This window comes from Salvia hispanica, chromosome 3 (genome assembly GCF_029641045.1).
Source record: "Salvia hispanica isolate PSC_SH4W2 chromosome 3, Shi_PSC_v1, whole genome shotgun sequence".
Classification (NCBI taxonomy): Eukaryota; Viridiplantae; Streptophyta; class Magnoliopsida; order Lamiales; family Lamiaceae; genus Salvia; species Salvia hispanica.
The window spans coordinates 21,021,171-21,041,832 of NC_142694.1; the positions used below are offsets into that span (position 1 = coordinate 21,021,171).

Genomic DNA, 20,662 nt, shown 5'->3' on the forward strand with positions numbered 1-20,662 from the left:
GATGAGTCAAGGCACAAACGTGCACCGAGATAGGTTTGAAGTTAGGCATGAAATGATCACTATTAGAGACGTGTTGGATCAAGAAGAGAGGCTGGACCGATCAAGAGGAGAGACCACAAGCGAGGTGCAGTGAAACAATAGGGCGAGACACATCCCTACTTGGCAGGCCAATTATAAAGTTCAATTAGTTCATATTTAAATAATTACATGATATGATAATTTATTGAGTCGAGCATGTCTATAATAGTTCATAGTTTTAAATAATTACATGTTATGATAATTTATTGAGTTGAGCATGTCTATATTAGTTCATAGTTTTAAATAATTACATGTTATGATAATTTATTGAGTCGGGCATGTCTATAATAGTTTATAGTTTTAAATAATTACATGTTATGATAATTTATTGAGTCGAACATATCTATAAGCTTTGTTCTGAAATTTTTTTAATAGTTTTTTCCACTGGCGGAGCCACGGTGGGGCCAGGGGGGCCCTTGGGCCCCCAGCCATTTCAGTTATCGCTATATATGCTATATGTACGCAAAAATTAAAAATGACGAATTGGTGCAGTTGGCTTGAAAACCTGTCACTAATTGAAATGGGCAGGGTTCGATCCTTCCTTCTAGCAATATGATTTTGAGTATTTTTTATGCCTCTTTTTGGACTTTAATTTCCCTACCAATTTAATATAATCTTATTTTTTTATGCCGCTTTTGGACTTTAATTTCTCTACCAATTTTATACTCCCTCCGTCCCAAGATAAGTGACCTACTTTTTTTGGGCACGGGATTTAAGGAATGATATTTAAATAAGTTAAAGTGGAGAGAGTAAAGTATGAGAGAGGAAAAGTAGAGGAGAGAAGAGAGAATAAAGTAGGTGGAGAATAAAGTAAGAGATATGACTTTTTGCTAAAAATGGAAATAGGTCACTTATAGTGGGACACTCCAAAAAGGAATACAAGTCACTTATCTTGGGACGGAGGGAGTATAATCTTATAAATTTATTTTATGCTGTAAACAATTTTTCATAATAATTTATCTTGTATAAACTTATTAGCTATTAATTTTGTATAAATAATTTTATTTATAATTATATACAATATAGAATAGAAGAAAGTAATTCTATAATTTTGTAAATATATAAGTACTATACTACTATATATTATTGGTAAAACCAGTTTCAAAATAGTACTATGATCTTTATTATAAAAATATTATTCTTTAACTTTTTTCGATGGTCGACGTTTTTACAGTATCTCTAAATTTTCTATTACTAATCCTCTAATTATTTATCTCATTGTCTATCTCTAGCGCGCAATACTCTACTACTTATGTCAGGGTCATTTCCGCGTCGTTGACAAAGAAACACTACAAAAATTTTAATATATTAATTTGGGCCCCAAGGACTAAAATCCTGGCTCCGCCACTGGTTTTTTCCCAGATCATATTATAAAGAATCAAACCAGTCTATGTATAACTTTAAATATTGGTAAAGCCATTAGTTAATTTGATTCAAATAAAATGATCACAAACTACTCTATCCTTCTGCCGGTACTTCTTTCGTCTCCTTCCCCCTCTTATCTATCTCTAACCCTTGTTTCCTTATCATCATCTCGTATTCTCGAGTTAGAAGACACTTGAAGCCTTCGTTTTGATATTAATCATATCAATGTTATTGGCAAGTGAAACAAAAATAACTATAACTATAACCATATTCTACATTTTTGCAAAGAGAAAACTAGAACCACTGTTACTAATTGATTTTAGGATGAAACCCAAAAATTTTAACAAATATGTTTGGTATCATTAATGGCATGATTCTTCGTGTAAATAATTGTAACTTGCTAGTTCTTGCTATTTTATGTACTTAGGAATTCCTTTCTTTGTTTTTCATTAAATCCTCTTTTACTTGTTTAGTGCAATTCCACTCAAGTAGTGGTGATGGATCAACTCCCAACCCAAATCCAACCTTGATTAACTGAATTATTGGAGCAATCCAAATCTTTGGGAACAAACCAACATATTATCACATGCTATTAATATTCCCAAAATTCTTTTATTCCATAGGTGGATATCAAAGTAGCTTTACTTCATATTCTTAATGGCACATCTAGGTGTCTTCTAATTATCTTAAAGATTAAACAATTTATTATTGTTCGTAAAATATTAATCTCCTCATATTTTGTTTATAACATGCCATTACCATTAGGATCAACAAACTTAAAGCAAATTTCCATATTAAAAAATGAAGAAAAATGTATGATATTTCTGTACTCCCTCCGTTCCGCAATAGTGGAGTTATTTTTATCATTTTAGTACGTTCCGCAACAGTGAAGTATTTCCTATTTTAGCAAAAGGCAACACATTTATTCTTTTGTACTTTTCTCTTAAGTTATTCTCTCTTCATTTTTCAACATTTTTCATTTCTTACTTTATTCTTCTTGTATATAACTAATTTAACACAATTTTTCTTAAATTGCGTGCCGAAATGAAACACCTCTAATACTATGGAGCGGAGGAAGCATAATATAAAATCATACCGCTATTCGTACAGTGTATTGATGAAGCATAAATAAGTCTTATGTAAACCTTTTGGAATTTGATTCTTCTTCTAGAATTCCTTTTACTGTGGGATCTGATCCTACTTTCTGGCGTAAAATCTTTTTGTGGGAAGCGCTCAATCAATTCGAAAAATCACTACGTTAGCTTTAATTATAATTAATTAATGAATATATGAGACTTTTCAAAGATATCTTAGTTTGAATTAACAAATATATCGCACAAAGACATTAGTAGCAATGTTGCATCACAAGCAAATGTTAGGGTTGACAAGTCGTGCAGGTTGGTTTGTTATCGAATCAACTCCATATCAATCAAACTTAATAAGGTCAAATCCTAGTTAAAATTATCGGGTTTTCATTTGGTCCAACCTATTAACTTCGTGTATGTTCGTGTTTAGTTTTTGTGTCATATTAAAAATAGTTGGTCCTACTGTTAGCGTTAATATGTTGCGGTACAATTTAATTTGACGCAACACTATAACGACCTAAACATGATATTACACGATAAAAATTGTTATTTACACCATTAAAACCTGCTATAATATGATTAAAACTTTATCATTATTTCAAATATAAATAATCAAATCAAGGAATAATAGTAGTATTTTTAAATAATAAAAATAATGAAATTAATAATTTTATTTCTTAACGAGTAATTCGAACCTGACCCGATGCAACCCGAAATCATCGGGATTTTATGGTCATCCTAATAAGGATCTAAACCTAAGAAAGCTTAACCTAAACTCATTAACTTCCTGCGTGTTCGTATCGAATTTTCGTGTATCAACCCTAAAAAATGTTTTAAATTGTACAATTATATTACTTTTTATTTTCATACTAATTATATACAACTATGTGTTGCCTCTCCCGAATAAAATAAAAATAAAATGGACAAACTTATTGAATTCCACAACTTTAAGCCCTTAATTATCATAATTACTTTTAATAAAAAAAACGTAATGGCAATGACCCATGTCAGTAGATAAGGCTCTCATTAAGAGTGATTCATCATATATAGACGGCTTATCCCTACCCTAGTTTTAATTTATCTTCGTCACACTACATTTTCTTCCCAAAAATTTTTAAATCATATTTTACTATACACAAAAACTATTATCAAAATAAGGATCAATCAAATATTAATGGTGTATTTTAAACATTTTTAAGAAAAGTACACGTTACATGAGTTTTCTCTTTAGAAACCTCCCCAAGTTTAGAAAATAAATTGGAATAGTGCATCATTTGGCATACATATCGCTCGGTATAAATTAAATTTTCGAGAAAATTCATCATCTACTTTATATTTTTCTTCTTTTATCTTTTTTTTTAAAAGAACAACACCACTGGTTCCCCATCTACTTCTATAATAACTTGAATCCCCAAGCTATTGATTGAAGAGGAAGAGTCTTACCAACTGAGCTGCGCTTCGTTATCGAGAAAATTCACCATCTACGACAAACTGTTTAATACAGCAATTACTTAAAGCTTAGGCTTTTTCTCTAATTTATTTATTTAATTATTTCATACTACTACTTCTACTAAACAAATCGAAAGAGATGCGATCAACAACTTTGACTATTGGTGGCGCATCTCCGCCTCTTCCCGGGGAATAGATGCCGGAATCCGCCGTGCTCTGCCGCGCGCCACTCGACGACGGCATCAAAATCAAGCTGGTGGGGCCCACCGGAGGAGGGGTCGAACATGCAATTACCATGAGAGAAGTCAGGCTGCAGGCAGGGCGGCTTGGCCTTGCGGCGGCCGGCGCCGACGGGAACATTGCGGAGGGCGCCGGCGGCGGTCCAGTAGCGCTGGCAGCCCTTGCAAAAGTGGCGCGGCTGGTTGACGTTGTAGTTGTTGAAGTAGCAGAATTTGGTCTCCGTGCTCTTGCACCTCGGGCACGGGATGATCTTGTCCGGCCGCTTTTCCAAGGCCGGGTCGGGTTTCTCGTGTTCAGGGTCGGGTTTCGGGTGTGATTTTTCTCTAGGGGAGATTGTGGCTCCGAATAATTTGATCCCTGATGGGGTGTTGTTTTCTTGGACTTGAGGCATGTATATGTGAATTTGTGATGTGAGAGAGAATGGAGAAAAAAAGGTTCTAAGTAGAGAGTCTATTTTGTTGTGAAGAAAATTATGTGAATATATGTTTCAAAAAAGCGAAAAAGTGAACCGGAAAGAGCGGGTGGGGAGAGTCTTTATAAGTGAAGAAAAAAGTGCATGGTTGATCTTGATGGAGTGGATTTTGGTGTACAAACAAAATTCACTATTGGATCGTAGAATTGATGGTCTAGATTTACCGTCGTCAATATCACTAGGAAGATGGGATATATAGGTTTTACTTAGTTAAAGCTAACCATTTTCTATATCGTAAAAATAACTCAAGACTAATAATTAATTTAAATAAATCTTGATTTAATTTTTTCTTAACGAAAAATTTCTCCTAATTGCGTAAGTTCAAACCGATAAATTTGAAAATATTTTGTACTCATGATTATACATTTTGAAAAACTTGCTAAAATTTTATCATTTATATGTCAGCATTATAGTGAGTAATTACGATTATTCTATTGGTAACATTGTTTACCGTTATTAATTATGGAGAGATTGTTGGTAAGGATCAATGTGATTTAAATCCATGTGATTCACCCGAGAATTATGCCCCAGTGTTGATCATCCAAATAATCCAAAGACACACAAAGATAAAATGAATCTAGCGCCAAAAGCTAGATCCTAAATTGAATTGGATGGAGGAATAGAAAAAGGAAGAATGTTTATGTGATGAATAACTAGGGTTAGGATTAGTAATATAGGACCTTAACTAAAACAAAGGAAAAACCCTAGAAAAAATCATGAAAAGAAACTATTAGAAAAGACGTACTAAAAGAAAGAAAGAAAAAATAATAAAAAACTAGCAGATCCATAATCTAAAAAAACATGTGTATTTGTACCTCATCCGAGCTCGATAGAGCTTATTGGAGCGTAGAATAATCCATTGTTGTGCTCCGTCCTGTCCTCAGTGCTCTCCTTAGATTGCAGCACTCGCAAAACAAAAAAAAAAATCAAAATAAACTATACAAAAAATTACACTCTAAATTAGTATTATAAACCGTTCTACAATATTAGCTTAAAGCAATAATATTCTCCGGCAACGGCGCCAAAAACTTGATGCACTATTTATTAGCACTAAAAATACCTGCAAGTTTATAGGGCAGATCTAGTATAGCTAAGGGTCAGTACCGGGATATCGAACACAAGGAATAAGATTGCAACTGGCTATTATATACTAAGCGTCATATACTATTTAGAGACACGAAGATTTTGGTTTTATAAACTAGGCATAAAATATAAACAAATAAAAGAAAGTATAAAAACAAAATAATACATGCAGGCTAAAGAATGTAGAGTTTTAGGATCCAACTACTACCACCTAGTGATGATTAATCTCATAGAACCTTTACCTTTACGTGTCTCTAGGATTATTAGGAAAGTCGCGATTCTAGGATAAGCTCTCTCTCGAGTGCAACTACCTAGTAGATTAGACTGTAACTATCAAAGTCTCCTTCTAATAGATTAGATTCTAATTCCTTAAGTTCCTAAGACTCAAGTCCTCACAAAGGGTCCCTTCTCTCGAGTGCAGATAAACCTATGTGTTGTACTCGTTCCTTTTACCACGTAAAACTAGCTATCTCTCGATTAATCTAGTTAAACGAACATAGTTCTAAAGTTGGCCAGATAAAAGAACAATAAAAGCACAAGAACAAGCAAAACAATCACAAGAGCTAGAAAAAGATTCAATTCAATAAATAAAAATATGTTCATAATAGTTTTCCCCAAAAAATCTACAAAAAATGTTTAACTGCTCATAGACAAGTAGTAAAAACAATAAAAGTACTAGACATGAAAGAAATCAATAAAACCCAAGGTCGAATCTTCAATCTTCAGTTTTCTCTTGCCTGGATCTGCAGAGCTCCACTCCAATGGAAGATGGATGAATTATTTGTGGAAGGTGGAATGGAAGAATGTGTAGAATGAGAAGGATTGGAGGCTCTGAGATCAATTATAAATTAGGTTAAGGAGGTATTTATAGGCTAGAAAAAGGTTTAGATTGGTAAATAATATCCTCCAATTAATTGAAAATATGATATTTTCGAATCCTTCAATCAAAAGGAGAGATTTGGGCAATAATATATTCCTTCCTTGAATTTCCACCTAATTTCTGCCAGCTTTGACTGCACTGCGCAACGTTCGTAGAATAGACATAACCTTCTCCACAGAACTACGATTGAGATTTGCGAGATATCCACGCGAAGCTCTTTCGAAGACGAAGAGAATGGTATGGATTAAGAACTGATTGGACTTCAAACTCGTTGGAAGATGGGCTCGAATAGAGGCTGCTGCACCTTGCCATTTTTGTACCTTTTTCTATCTTTTTCTATCATTTATCAACAAACACATCAAAAATACCAAATGTATAAAATATGCAATTTAAGAACCTAATTTCTATGATTGACATTTAAAATGAGACAAATCTAGCCCTTAAAAACATGCAAAATCCGTGTTTGTTAGATAATCATGCGAAACTCTTTCGAAGACGAAGACATTGGTGGACTTTTAGAGCGTTTGGACATCATCTCGGTAGGCCAATTACTGATTGAAACCAGGTGCAACTGAAATCTTTGATGCACGGCTTCCTTGGTTGTATCATCCTCACTTCTTGGAAATGATTTGTTCTCAAATCCGAGTCTTCTCTTTTCCACATATCTTTGGGATGTCATCGACCTTTATTGGATCCTCGCGTGCCTTCTCTCTCATTCCCGGACCCCAATCGACCCACGACTCTCGTCGAAGGAGAGACTCTTGATGTCAAGCATCCGTGGTCATATTAATTGCCCACTGTCGATAATTACGCAGGTAATCCGCCGATAACACTGTTATCCCAATTCCTGATTTCATCAATATTACATAAATATGCACTTCACCAATCAATATTATCTCATTATTATACACCCTTCCTCCCCCATCATGTGTCTTAGTTTTTCATTTTGGTCCGTCCTGTATAAATTGTACTGCTTCATTTTTACCACTTTTGGTAAAAGATCCCATAAGCAACTAACTCATTATCACGCATATTATATTATAAAATTTATAGTATATAAAAGCAGGATTCACATTCCACTAATTTTTTCAACCAATTTTTTTTACTCCCTCTATCCCATAAATTTTGTCACACTTTGATCGGACATGGGTTTAAGAAATGTAGTGGAAAGTGAATTGAAAAAGTTAGTAGAATGTGGATCCTAATTTTATACATAAATTTTATAATAAAATATGAGTGAGAATGAGTTACTGGAATATCAGATCCACTACTAAAAATGGTAAAAAGTGAAATGTGAAATTTTTTATGGAATAGACGAAAAAGAAAAATATGACAAACTTTCTACAGAGGGAGTAGTATATTTCTTAATATCCATGACCATTCAAAGTAGAAAATAAAGTATTAAGGAACGAATGGAGTACAAATTATATTCACTAGATTGTAGTACAAAATATTAAATACTTATGCTATGATGGAATGGAATGAAGGTGAAATGGAATGGATGTTGAAATGGAATGAAGATAGGAATGAAATGTCAATTTCTTTAGATTTCTTTTGCATTTTCATCCATTCACTCATTCATTACATCACACCAAGCAAATAAATAAAACAAGCAAATAAATAAAATAGAAGTAGAAATCACATTCCATTCCACCATTTCATTCTATCATACCAAAAAGCCTCTAAATATTAATCGGGTGCATGAACTTGGGAAGAGTAAAGTAGTACTACTCCTTTCATCCCTTTTGCTATATAATTTATTTAAAAAAAAAGAAAATTAAATAAAATGACAATAAAATATATAAGAAAAAGAGAATATAAAATAAAAAGTAAATACTATTATACACGGAAATCAATCATATATTGGGACGAAATAAGTGATCAATATAAAAATTAGTGCAGTGTAGAGGGAGACGATGGTCGGTTTGAATGAAAAATTTGACGATGAACTTTTTGTCCAAAGTAAAGCATAAAGATAAGTATAAAGCTTTTTTTACAAATATTAAAAAGGATAAAGCTTATAATAATAATCTAAATCTGCTTCTTAAGATAGTATTTCTCTTACAATTAATATATATCGAATTCGAGTCACAATTACTATGTGCTAATTTGAGCTGTTAAGCTAATAGAACATAGAAAATTATTATTCCTTTTTGCTCTTAAAAAAAATACAAGGGCTTTTCATTTTAATCAAGTTTTATAATTTCCTTGTTTTCAAATCAAAGTTTTTCTCTTTTGTCTTTGTGATTGTGATAGACATATCTTTGTCATGTGCTTTAAATTCTTTATCATGTGCTTTAAATTCTTAGCCATTAAGCTTTTAGTTGGTGCAAGTCATCACACTGTCAAAGAGTAAATTGAGAATCATTTCATATTATTATATTTAAAACTTGAAGATATCTTCATTTTAAAGTTTTTCAATTAATCAACGTGTATCGGTTTTCTTGTTTTGCTTATGAAATACTGCTCTCTCTATCCCATAATATAACATACTTGGAGAATATTAGTATATGATTTTAAGTGATGTTATTTTGTGTGGTAGAAAAAAATAATAATATTATATTTATATAAATGTCTGAGAAAGTTTTTTCAAAAAAGAAAATGTGACATATTTTATAGAACAAATTAAAAAGAAGAATGTGATATTTATTATAGGACGGAGACAAGTATATTTCTTTTGTTTTGTGTGGACATATCTTTGTTGTGTGCTTCTAATTCTTTGGAACGAAGCTCTAGACTTTTCCAACATAGACAAGATAGAATAAAAGAAACTCAAAGTTTTGTTTTATTTTCCATAAAAAAAAGTTGTATTTTACTGAATTTGATATCACACGGTGATCAACGATAAATGTACGGAAGCCTCAAACAAATATCTACTTATATTCTTGTGTTTCACTTTGACTTGTCTAAATTTTAAGAAATATAAAAAAAATAAATTTGAAATATTTAGTAGTATGTTTTATAGGACTAACTCCGTCTCTAAAAAACATAAACTGTTACATTATTAGAATGACCTTAAAAAGTAATATGAGTTTTCAAATTTTGGAATAGTTAAACAACACATTACCCCTTCACATTATTTTATTTTTTACACCTTATATCATTACACTTTTGATAATGATGTGGAGCCACTCTCCACTAACTGTAACAGCCCGCCCTCCTAGGGTACAATAAATGCGGCGGCTGCTACCCAAAACCGACTCAAAAGAAGTAAACATAGGCTAGGGTTTCATTTAAAGAGTACTGACCAAACGAATGGGAAGAAATATCAGAGTATTTAATGCAACAACTTAACCTAGAAGTTTAAAGGAAGACATATATCATAAATGATGATCAAAACCCTAAGGGTACGACATAATATCCAAGACAAAGTCACAAGAAAAAGGCTAAGGCCTCAACCGAAAGCAAGATGCAAATATTCCCAAAAGAAATTCTAAAGTGTATCAAAATTCAGCGGAAAGCGACCAAGAGAAAGTATAGCTATGTATGAGGACACAACTACGCTTGAAGTTCAACATATCCATATTAATTAATTAATCTGCTCAACACCCGCCACCGCTCGTCATCATTCAACCTGCACATAAGGAAAACACATGCAGGGCTGAGTATTTTGAAATACTCAGTGAGCTCGTTGCCAAAACATTTTATAAGTTATGCCACCCTTACCAAGTGAACTCGAGTTTTAAGCAGTTATAAGAGAAATATCACGAGTATCACAAAATATATTTTCATAGACTGGCCAGTCAAAATAATCCCCCATTTTCTCATCAAAATAACAATCATTTCATGGTGCGACGAAAGTGTGGCCACACTTTTCGCCCACGAGACCGGCCGACTAGCAAGGACGGCTCCCGATCCCATCGTGTACACAGCCTGGTACGGCTTGCGGCCCATACTCAGACCCGAATTTGTATAAGCATATCAAGTGTCACATTAAAAACAAACATATGCATGGCATAACAGTTAAACCACCCTTATAACACCAATCAATATTTTTGATAAAATAAAAGAGAGTTTTAAGAGTAAAGCCCACCTCGACTGCTTAGTTTTCAAGTAGTTTCGCTTTTCCGTTATCCGGCTTCGCAACCAAAGTTTCACCTTTTAATCACATAGGCACATATCACAAATTAGGTTTAATACTACTCTTACTCATGCATGTTTCATTACTTTTCCCTCTTCCCAATGATTTATCTTATCATTACTAATTAATCAAGATCATGTTTATCACACAAGATTATTTAACCATCAAACACACACCATACAAACACTACACACACACACACACGCGCATACACACACACACGCCACACACACATACGCGGCACACACACACATACATGTTCCCACATCCCTTTTTTATCCCTCTTTTACTCAACCAAGGTGCATGAGGGTTCAAGAAGACCGATTAATCGGTTAGAAGAAGAAAAAGAAGAAGTAGAAGAAGAACGAGCATAACTCTTAAACAAAAAATACCTTTTAGAGAAAAACGATCGGTAGAAAACAAGTATTAGCCTTGATTCTTCAAAGTTCTTGGATTAAACTTCAATTCTTCTCCAAAAGATAGCAAAATAATGGAGAGTAGAAGAAGAAAATTTGAGAGAGTGAGGGGATGGTGGGGGCCGAAAATATGGGGGCTAGGGTTGGGGTTTTGGTTCTTATTTATAGAGTTCAACAAGATCTTTAGGTAATTAGAATAGAATATTTGGTAAGATCTCATTCTCCACAATTAAATAAATAAATATTGTGAAGTAGGGAAGGAGAATTAACAAAAATAGATCCTAGGGCAAATCTCCAAATTTTCGAAAATTAGGCTTCTAGGATGGCCAAGATTTTGTCTTGGTATATTTTACGGAGTAGAATAAAATATCACGGAGCAAAATAAAAATAAGAATTCTCCCAATTTGGAGTGAAAAGTGGCGCCTCCTATGCCTTTTAAATAAGGCATGGATTTTTAAATATTGACTAGAATAAAGTAAGGCAAGATCTCTTGAAGTATGGAAAGATTTGGTAGAATAATTAAATTCTAGGTATGGAAGGAAATGAAATAAGGGATCAAGTAAATAAGCAAAATAATATTTCCTTCCCAACATAGTGATTTTCGAAAATCACTATTAAACAAGAGGCTCGATTTTTCCATCTTCAAAATAAGGAAATAATTGGCTCTCGGATTTTAATTTGGATAAATATCCCAAGGGGGTCTAGGGTTCGAAAATTACAAGAATTAGGGTGACAAGTATTTATGGAAAATTTTCTCTAATATTCTCACTCACCCTTAGATAATTAATTTACCACATAATCTCACAAATTAATAAATCACATGCCACATCATTAAATCAATAAGTTTGACTTTTCAAACTTTCAACACAAACCCTAGACTCAAATCGACCATATCATCTCATGAAATAAATGCATTCTCGATTTCACGTCATCAACAATTAATTCTAGGGCTCTAAAATTAGGGTTCGGAAATTCGGGATGTTACACTAACACTACTTAGTTAGATTGTCAAAATTTGTATGATCTTGCTGCGACAAAGATACTTCTAACAAAGCGAAGTTTCTGCATGCAAGAATCAAACTTAATGTTTCACTATGTAGGTGAGTATTCAAATCATATAAAAGCTTTTTAAGCAAATACACGTGGTTGAGAAACTTTGGATTCAAAAAACCTTTAGCGTCTCAATTAGATAGGTTTATCTAAATCACGCTGTAAGAAAGCAATTTTATCATGTCGAAAATTGTTAGCCAATTCGTTAAAGTTAGTAAGTTACACAATATAACTTGACCCAACACTATAACGACCAAACCTTATGTAACATGATTAAAATTTGATATTTACTACTTCTTTCATCCTATAAAAGATGTCACACTTTCCTTTTTAGTTTGTCCCACAAAAGATGTCACATTCCCATTTTTGGAAAAAGTTCTCTCTCATATTAATATAAAAATTATTTTTTCTCTCTCCTAAAATCTTGTGTCATCCCACAAGTGGAACATCTTTTGTGGGACGGAAGGAGTATAAAATATGATATTATACAATTAAAACTTAATCATGATTTAAATCTAAACAATAAAATTAAAATATACATATTTTTTATTTAATAAAAGTAATTAAATAATAATATTGTTTCATATTGGATAACCCAAAACTAATCCAACCCGATCCAATCCGAACCAAACCCAAAATCATCAGTTTATTATTGAGTCGCACGATAAGGATCCAAACCCAATAAGGCTTGACGCAAACACATTAATTGTCAGCATACTTTATTTCTTACAAAAATTTTATTTTTTTTTTATTTAACTTATTAGTAAACTTGTAGAGTTAATGGAATTTAATAATATAAAGATTCACTTAGAGATTAATTCTATAATTTATTTTTATTTATAATTTATTGAATTTTAATATATATTTAATTTATATAAGTCCGACCAATTATTGAACCAATAGGATAACTTCGCCAAGTCAGATTTAAATTTTTTAATTAGTAAGAATTTTTCAGTTTATAAATTGTTTTGTTATATCAAAAAATTCCTTGCACATAACCCAATACTATAAAATAAATTTCCTTGCACATCATTACCATGAGAATTACTCCATATTTTCTCTATTTGATTTTATACTTTTGAATATCTATACTTTTACTTTTCTAGATCAGCTAATTCCAATATAAACAATCACACTACTATACATCTTTATCTCACTTCAAATAACATATTTTCCTTTTTAATGTCCTATTCTAAATTATACTCCCTCCGTCCCAATAAATATGAAACGTTTGCTTTTCGGCACATGATTTTATGTAGTGTTGTTTTATGAGTTAAAGAAGAGAAAGTAAAGTAAGAGAGAGGGAAAAGTAGAGATAAAGTTATTTCTATTTTAAGAAATGTTTCATTTTTAATGGGACAGCCGAAAAAGGAAAACGTTTCATTTCTAGTGGGACAGAGGGAATATAATTTCATAAAATCTTGTACCAAATAAAAAATGTTCTACTTACCGTGAAATCAAAGGAATATTAATTTTAGAAAAAAGGAGATTATTAAATTTGGAAAAATAAAATAAGATGCCCTTCGTATTTTCAATGTTTTAGAGATACGTCATTTATTGAACCATAAATCAATAGTTTTATTAATTTGATTATCGGTAGGATTTTTAAAACATCAGTGATATGTGCTAAGTATTGGAGAAGAATCCAAACTTTATCGATGGAGTTTGGTCTGTAACAAAATTTCACAGTCGTTTGAGTACATGATTTTTCTTGTAATTTTGTTGAGTGAACCACGAATGGCTTATGCATGCTAGTAAAATAATCTCTTAGTCCGCATAATAAAATCTCATTTTGGTCTAATGTGGCACCGAAATATGTCAAGAAATACTATAAAATTTTTGCAAAATGTGAATTTCATTTTCTTATATTAATTTTGTAATGACATATGAATATAACGAGTTTATAGAATGTGAATCAATAATACAATATACAAATAAATAAAGATATAAAAGAATGAGATTATTTGATAGAGTATCAACAAAGTGCAATATTTATATACATTCATAAACGAATTATGTTGTTGAGTGCTCCGGGCACATTTTCAATTCATTGAGAGATTACTTACTTTAATAAAGTAACCTTTTTAAGATTAAATGAAAAGTAGTTATTTCCATTTGCAGAATCATATTTTTCTCACTTGACAAACAACCATTTTCGTGGTTTAGTTGGAAAGATACGCCCTTTTTTCTTTACTTCTTTAACCATTCTTTAATTGCCATAGCTTATTTTTAAAAAGGGGACATGATCCAATTATTTAAACGGTAACTCCGTTTTGCTAATTGAGTGTTCCATGAGCATCATGACATGGTAATTACATAATTATCCTCAATTTAAAAGTTGGTGTCCATAATTTTCTTATCTTACGAACTAATTGAATGAGAATATGCTTGAAGTGAGGCGACTACCATTGATGAGGATTTTTTTTATCCTTTGTCTATTGTGGTTAGAGATGCCCACGGTTATGGAACCAGCGGTTATGATTCGGAAGTACTGGTTCCGATTTTGAAAATTGTTGAACCAGAACCGAACCGCGAAGTATTTCGCGGTTACTGACCGTGGAAGCCTCGAAAAAATTGATGGTTAATCGTATTCGAGGGGCAATATAGTCTCAAGTTCTCAACATATTTAGCTCGTAGCTATAGGAAAAAGTGGGTCCTCAGTAAATCTACCCCAAAAATATCTAGTTGCATTATGCGTCTTTATGATAATTATACGACTTTTAAAACTTAAAAGCAAGCTGACTGTGTTAGAAACATTGAAATAGCATGTTGCTTGCTTATGTGGCAAATATTCAACTTTGCTTTACTTAAATGAGAAAGTCTTCCCCCCTTTCCATTTATTGGTTTATTATACATTAAATATAAGTGTTTTTTTTATGAATTAACAACAAATTTAATAGCTGTGATTATCACTTTTTCTTTACCCAAGTTGGACATACTGCTGGGAAATTCGAGCATTCAAGACTCATCGATCTCACAAAAATTAAGCAAGTACTATTATAAATGTGTAACCAATCTTTAATATTCAAACCCAATGTATAAGAAGTATAAACTGATAATTACTTTTCTTCATAAATATATATGACAGTATAATAAGGTAAAATAAAGACTGGTAAAACATTTAATAATTATAAGTGGCAGATTTTTTTCTGTTAGATTCACTTTAGCATAAAATGGAAAAGTGAAAGCAAATAAGGGGCAACTAAAATAATGCGAATAAAATAATCATATTGAACGTAGGCAAATAAAGTACTACTAATAATACTATATTGTTTAGGGAAAATAAAAAGAGCAGATTAAAGGTGGAGTGTAGTTAAATATTGAGATATATGCATGCAACATACTGTGGAATCATTAACCCTTTAGCTACTTAAGAGTAATATATTCCAATAATAATACAAAATCAATTACCATTGGATCATAGATTTTCTCCCAAAAACATATCCTCTTTAATTATCGTTTGCTTTCTTCATCACTATGCTTCTATTTTATTATTTCGATCCAAATCTTGTTGTGGAATAAGATAAAGGGAAAAGTATTTAGCCATCTCAGTCATGACTATTTATTTTGCTATCCATTTCATTTTTTCATCTGTCAACAAAGTTAGAAATATTAATCCAGCCACTTTTCATAACAAATTAGTCAGCTTCTGAAAAAAGTGTAGTTTTTTTTAGGTAGTGGCGGGCATAGAATTTTGATATTGGGATCCAAATAAATGAAATATATTTGGGCTTAATTAAATTCAAACAATTTAATTACAGTTGGGTCTAAATGGGTAGTAAAATTTAAAAGATAATGAGCTGGGCTCCCATTTAATTAAATCCTAATTCATATTCTTGAGCCCAAAGTAATATTTAATTCTTGCATAGTACTTCTTACTCAATGAATTAGGGATTTCGAAGAAGAGAAAGAAATGGGGTGTCTAGATTTAATTACCAGACTCTTTTTGGGAAAACAATTCCTAGAAATTGGACCAGTTAAAAAACTAATTGGGTGGGTTGTCTCTTTTTCAATAGTTGGGCTGAAATTAGATTTAGTGGGCCCAATGAAGTTTATAATGAAAATTGGGCTACTTAATTAATTAATTTTTGGAATTAAGTATTTCCCGAATAAATAATTAAGGTACGGATTATTCTTTTCCCGAAATAATTAAATAGAGTATTTATTTGTGAAATTTGATCAAACACATATTCAAATCTCGGGATTTAATTAAACTAATATCACACCCGTGCTAAGCACGGCCAAATTTATTTATATCAAATTATGAATGGCAAATTTATTTATATCAAATTATGAAATACTTATTTGAAATAAAAATTATATTGTAAAAGTCTAAAATTGTAAATGTATTTATTAATAAACATATACAATATCACATTTGATAAAAATGTTTTAATTTTAATTTTATTAAAACAAAGTTGTTATATAATACAGAGTTTAATATAAGTTGGGTAAAAAATTGACACTATAAGAATAATATACTCATAAAATGATCCTCCCTCCGTCCCAGAAAGATTGTCTCATTTCCTTTTTCACACTCGTTTTGCAAAAATAATAATACATAGTTAAAGTAGAGAGAGAGTAAAGTAAAAGAGAGAATAACGTAGAGAATAGTCTTACCTGTATTATTCTTTCTCTTATTTTACTCTCTTTCAACTTTACCTATTTATTATTATTTTTGCAAAACGAGTGCAAAAAATAAACTGGGACAATCTTTTTGGGACGGAGGGAGTATTATTGATAAATGTGCATAAATATAGAAAAAAATTATATGAAAGCTTTATGATGATTTAAACTAAAAAATAAAATTAAAATTACATTTATATCTCCCTAAACTCTAAACCATAACTCTAAACTCTAAACTCTAAACATAGGAAAAAAAACTAAACTCAAACCATAACCCAACCCAAAAGCTAACACATTAGCTTTGTGGGTGTTCGTGTCATGTCAAAAATTTCCAGCCCTACATTTACCATAAGTATCTTATGACTTAATTTATTTTGACATGACACAATAACGACATGAACATGATATTATACAATTAAAAGCTAATATTACACAACCTTGGTCTGTCGTTGATCTGCAATAAGAATACAGAGAAGAAAAATATCAAAGGTTAAACAACTGAAATATAAAATATTCTTCTAGGCAAGTGGAATATTGCCTTGATAGTGTTTATTCTAGAAAATAGGACTGGAGACAGAGATATCATCCGTTGACATCAGATTATAAAGCTTTTTGACTCCATCTTGGTCCGTCATTGATCCACAATGAGAATAGTGAGAAGACAAATCAAATGTTAAACAACTGAACCAGGGGCGGAACCAGAAATACAAATTAGCCGATGCTGAAATTTAATAAAATAATACTCCCTTCGTTTGGCGGTAGTTGAGTCATTTCATTTTCTGCACCCATTTTAGAAATATGTTAAAAAATAGTTAAAGTGGAGAAAAAGTAAAGTAAGAGAGAAAATGATGTTATTAAGACTCTTATCTATATTCTGTCACTTATTTTACTCTATCTTCGTTTTAACTATTTATTAAGTATCATTTTTTCAAAACGGATGCAGTAAATGAAATGACTCAACTATCGCGGACGGATGGAGTAATATTATTACAATATTTAAAATAATAATAATATTTAAAAAATAGTTAATATACTACTATATATATAATTCGATATATTGTTTCGTTAAAATCAAAATACATCTATAAAAAGAGGTATTAGATTCAAAACTAATATAGTTGTTGTAAATTAGTTATTCTATCTTTTAATTGATTCTACATATTATAAAATAATGAAAAAAAATACAATAATGAAATCTATGAAATTGATTAATAAATCGATGAATATTGTGTACATTGTACTGATAAGGCTAATTTCATGCATTGGTTATGAGATTAAATTCTGTGATTTCCTGGGTCTGACAAAGTTTTGTAAGCCAGGTGTGTAGAGAAAATGTCAGATCCAGGATTAAAGGAGTTTGGCAGAGGAAGTGAGCAGAAAGAAGGAAATTCACTAGACGGAGGAGCATCCTAGATAAAAGGGCAGAATGAGAAGTACAATGAAGAATCTAGAAGCTCCACTCCTTATAAATAAGAGCACGCGGCTTACATGAAGATCATCATCCATCATCTTTTAGCTTTTAGCTCATCTTTCTCACACTCTACACACACACTAGGGGGTAGAATTTGGGGGTTCGGTTTGAAATTTGGAAATCAGTTTGTGCCACACCGTCTCTACGCGAGGCGAAGATAGAATTCACATCTTCTGTTTTAAGTTTACGTTTCTGAATTTCCCGAGTCTTCGCTGTTCGAACCTTGGCCATATTTTGTTAAATATCTGTTGAATCTGCACTCGGTTAGCTATGAAAGTTGTGTTAGAGTTTGTATACTAGAAATCACGTTTCGAGTCATTGAATGCTGTAAAACTCTTATTTTATTTTCCAAGGAATAAAACAGATTATTTTTGTCATAATGTTGTTATGTTTTACATTTAATGGATGTTAATTGCATGTTTAAATGTATAAGTTAACTTAACAAGGTCTAAGTCTTTGTTTTAGTAGACCGGTTGTGGGCGGCGTCCACTTTAAGGTAACACGGTCAGTCCTAAACAAAGAAAAAGAAGAATTTCACAACCGAGATGGAATTAGACTATCCATCGAGAAAGGTTGCAATGTCAGTCCGCATATTTCTAAGCCTTACTGAAATAAGACGACACTGGTGTGGTATAGCACTGAACGGATCTAACTAGGCCTGAAAATTTAATCCGCGGGTTTCGAGTATTCCCGACCCAGTCCCAATACCCGACGGGTTTTGGGTACCCGAAACCCAAAATTATGGGTTCGGGTACGGGTTTGGGTAGTTAATGTTAGGATTCTTCGGGTTTAGGGTACCCGAAACCCGTATTAGGGTACCCGACTAATACCTGATTAAACCCGATTAATTATGTATTTGTGATAAATATTTTGGGTTATAAAGTTCTTAGTTTACTATTTGGATTATGTTTGGTTGCTTTGACATTATTTAGATTATATGTTTGGTTGCTTTGACATTTCATTGTTCTATTATCTCGACTTTAATACCTTTTTACATTCGTGTTCGGTTCATGTTGCATTATTTATGTAACAGCCCGGGTTTCTAGGGTACAATAAATGCGGCGACTACTACCAAAACGGACTTAAAAGAATTAAACATAGGCTAGGGTTTCATTTAAGAGTTTTGACCAAAGTATTTAAGGGAACTATCAGAGCAATAAGTCAACGGTTTAACCTAGAATCTTTAATAAGTAAAAGAAAGACACCATAAATTACGATAAAAAATCTCAAGAGTTTGACAAAGTTTTCAAGAAACACCACAAGAAGTCTAAAGCTTCTAAACCGAAAGGAATAAGTGCAAAATATTCAGATAATACTAAAGTGTATCAAAAATTTAGCGGAAACGACCAAGAGAAAGTGCAGCTATGTATGAGGACACAACTACACTCGAAGTTCAAAACATCCATCTTAATTAATTAATATGCTCAACACCCCCCACCACTCGTCGTCGTTCAACCTGCACATAAGGAAAACACATGCAGGGCTGAGTATTTTGAAATACTCAGTGAACTCGTTGCCAAAACATTTTATAAGTTATGCCACCCTTACCATAGTGAACTCGAGGTTTTACAATTATCAAAATAAAGATCAACGAGTATCACAAAAATTATTTCCATAGACTGGCCAGTCAAACAACTCCCCACTTTCCTCATCAATTTCCACAATCTCAACATTTCCATGGTGCGACGAAAGTGTGGCCACACTTTTCGCCCACGAGACCGCCGACTAGCAAGGACGGCTCCCGATCCCACCGTGTACACAGCCTGGTAGGGTTTGCGGCTCTACTCAGACCCGAATTCGTTTAAACATATCCATAGCCCTATAGCCCAATGGAACGAACTCTCAAACTGGGCATCAGATGCACAATATCACAACAAAACAGACATAGACATGGCATAACAGTTAAACCACCCTTATCTCTCCACATTCATAAATTTGCAACATAAGAGAGAGTTTAAGAATAAAGCTCACCTCGAGTGCTTAGAATTTCAAGTATGTTCTTTCCCTTTGTTATCCTGCTTCGCAACCGAGGTTTCACCTTTTAATCACATAGGCATATATCACAAATCAGATTCAACACAAACTCCTAAATCATGCATGTCTCAACGCTTTCCCTTTTCCCATCGATTTATCTTAACATCATCAATCAATCAAGGTCATGTTCATCACATAAGTTCCATTCGCATCTCAACTCTAGATCTAACATCAACATATGTCACATAAGAGTATTTTGCCAACATACACACAACACACACACACGCAACACGCACACACACACGCCACGCACACACACGCAACGCGCACACACACGCACGACGCACACACACATACATATTTTCCATATCCCCTTTATCCCACTTTCACTC

General features: G+C 32.5%; 1 protein-coding gene and 1 long non-coding RNA gene across 2 annotated transcripts; both read right to left on the reverse strand.

Moving 5' to 3' along the window:
- Positions 1-3,967: 3,967 nt before the first annotated feature.
- On the reverse strand, positions 3,968-4,684 carry LOC125216938 (dof zinc finger protein DOF1.5-like). Its single transcript, XM_048118729.2, has one exon. The coding sequence runs from the start codon at positions 4,606-4,608 to the stop codon at positions 4,123-4,125; it is 486 nt and encodes a 161-aa protein (XP_047974686.2). The 5' UTR covers positions 4,609-4,684; the 3' UTR covers positions 3,968-4,122.
- Positions 4,685-9,979: 5,295 nt separating this feature from the next.
- LOC148930358 (uncharacterized) lies at positions 9,980-11,259 on the reverse strand. The gene is made up of 3 exons (XR_016136475.1): positions 11,126-11,259; positions 10,686-10,750; positions 9,980-10,226 (listed from the first exon to the last, which is right to left on the reverse strand). It is a non-coding gene; the product is annotated as an uncharacterized LOC148930358 (long non-coding RNA).
- Positions 11,260-20,662: the final 9,403 nt, after the last annotated feature.

Coding starts and splice junctions, on each gene's coding strand:
- LOC125216938 (XM_048118729.2), bottom strand. CDS start 4,608: ATGCCTCAAGTCCAAGAAAACAACACCCCATCAGGGATCAAATTATTC.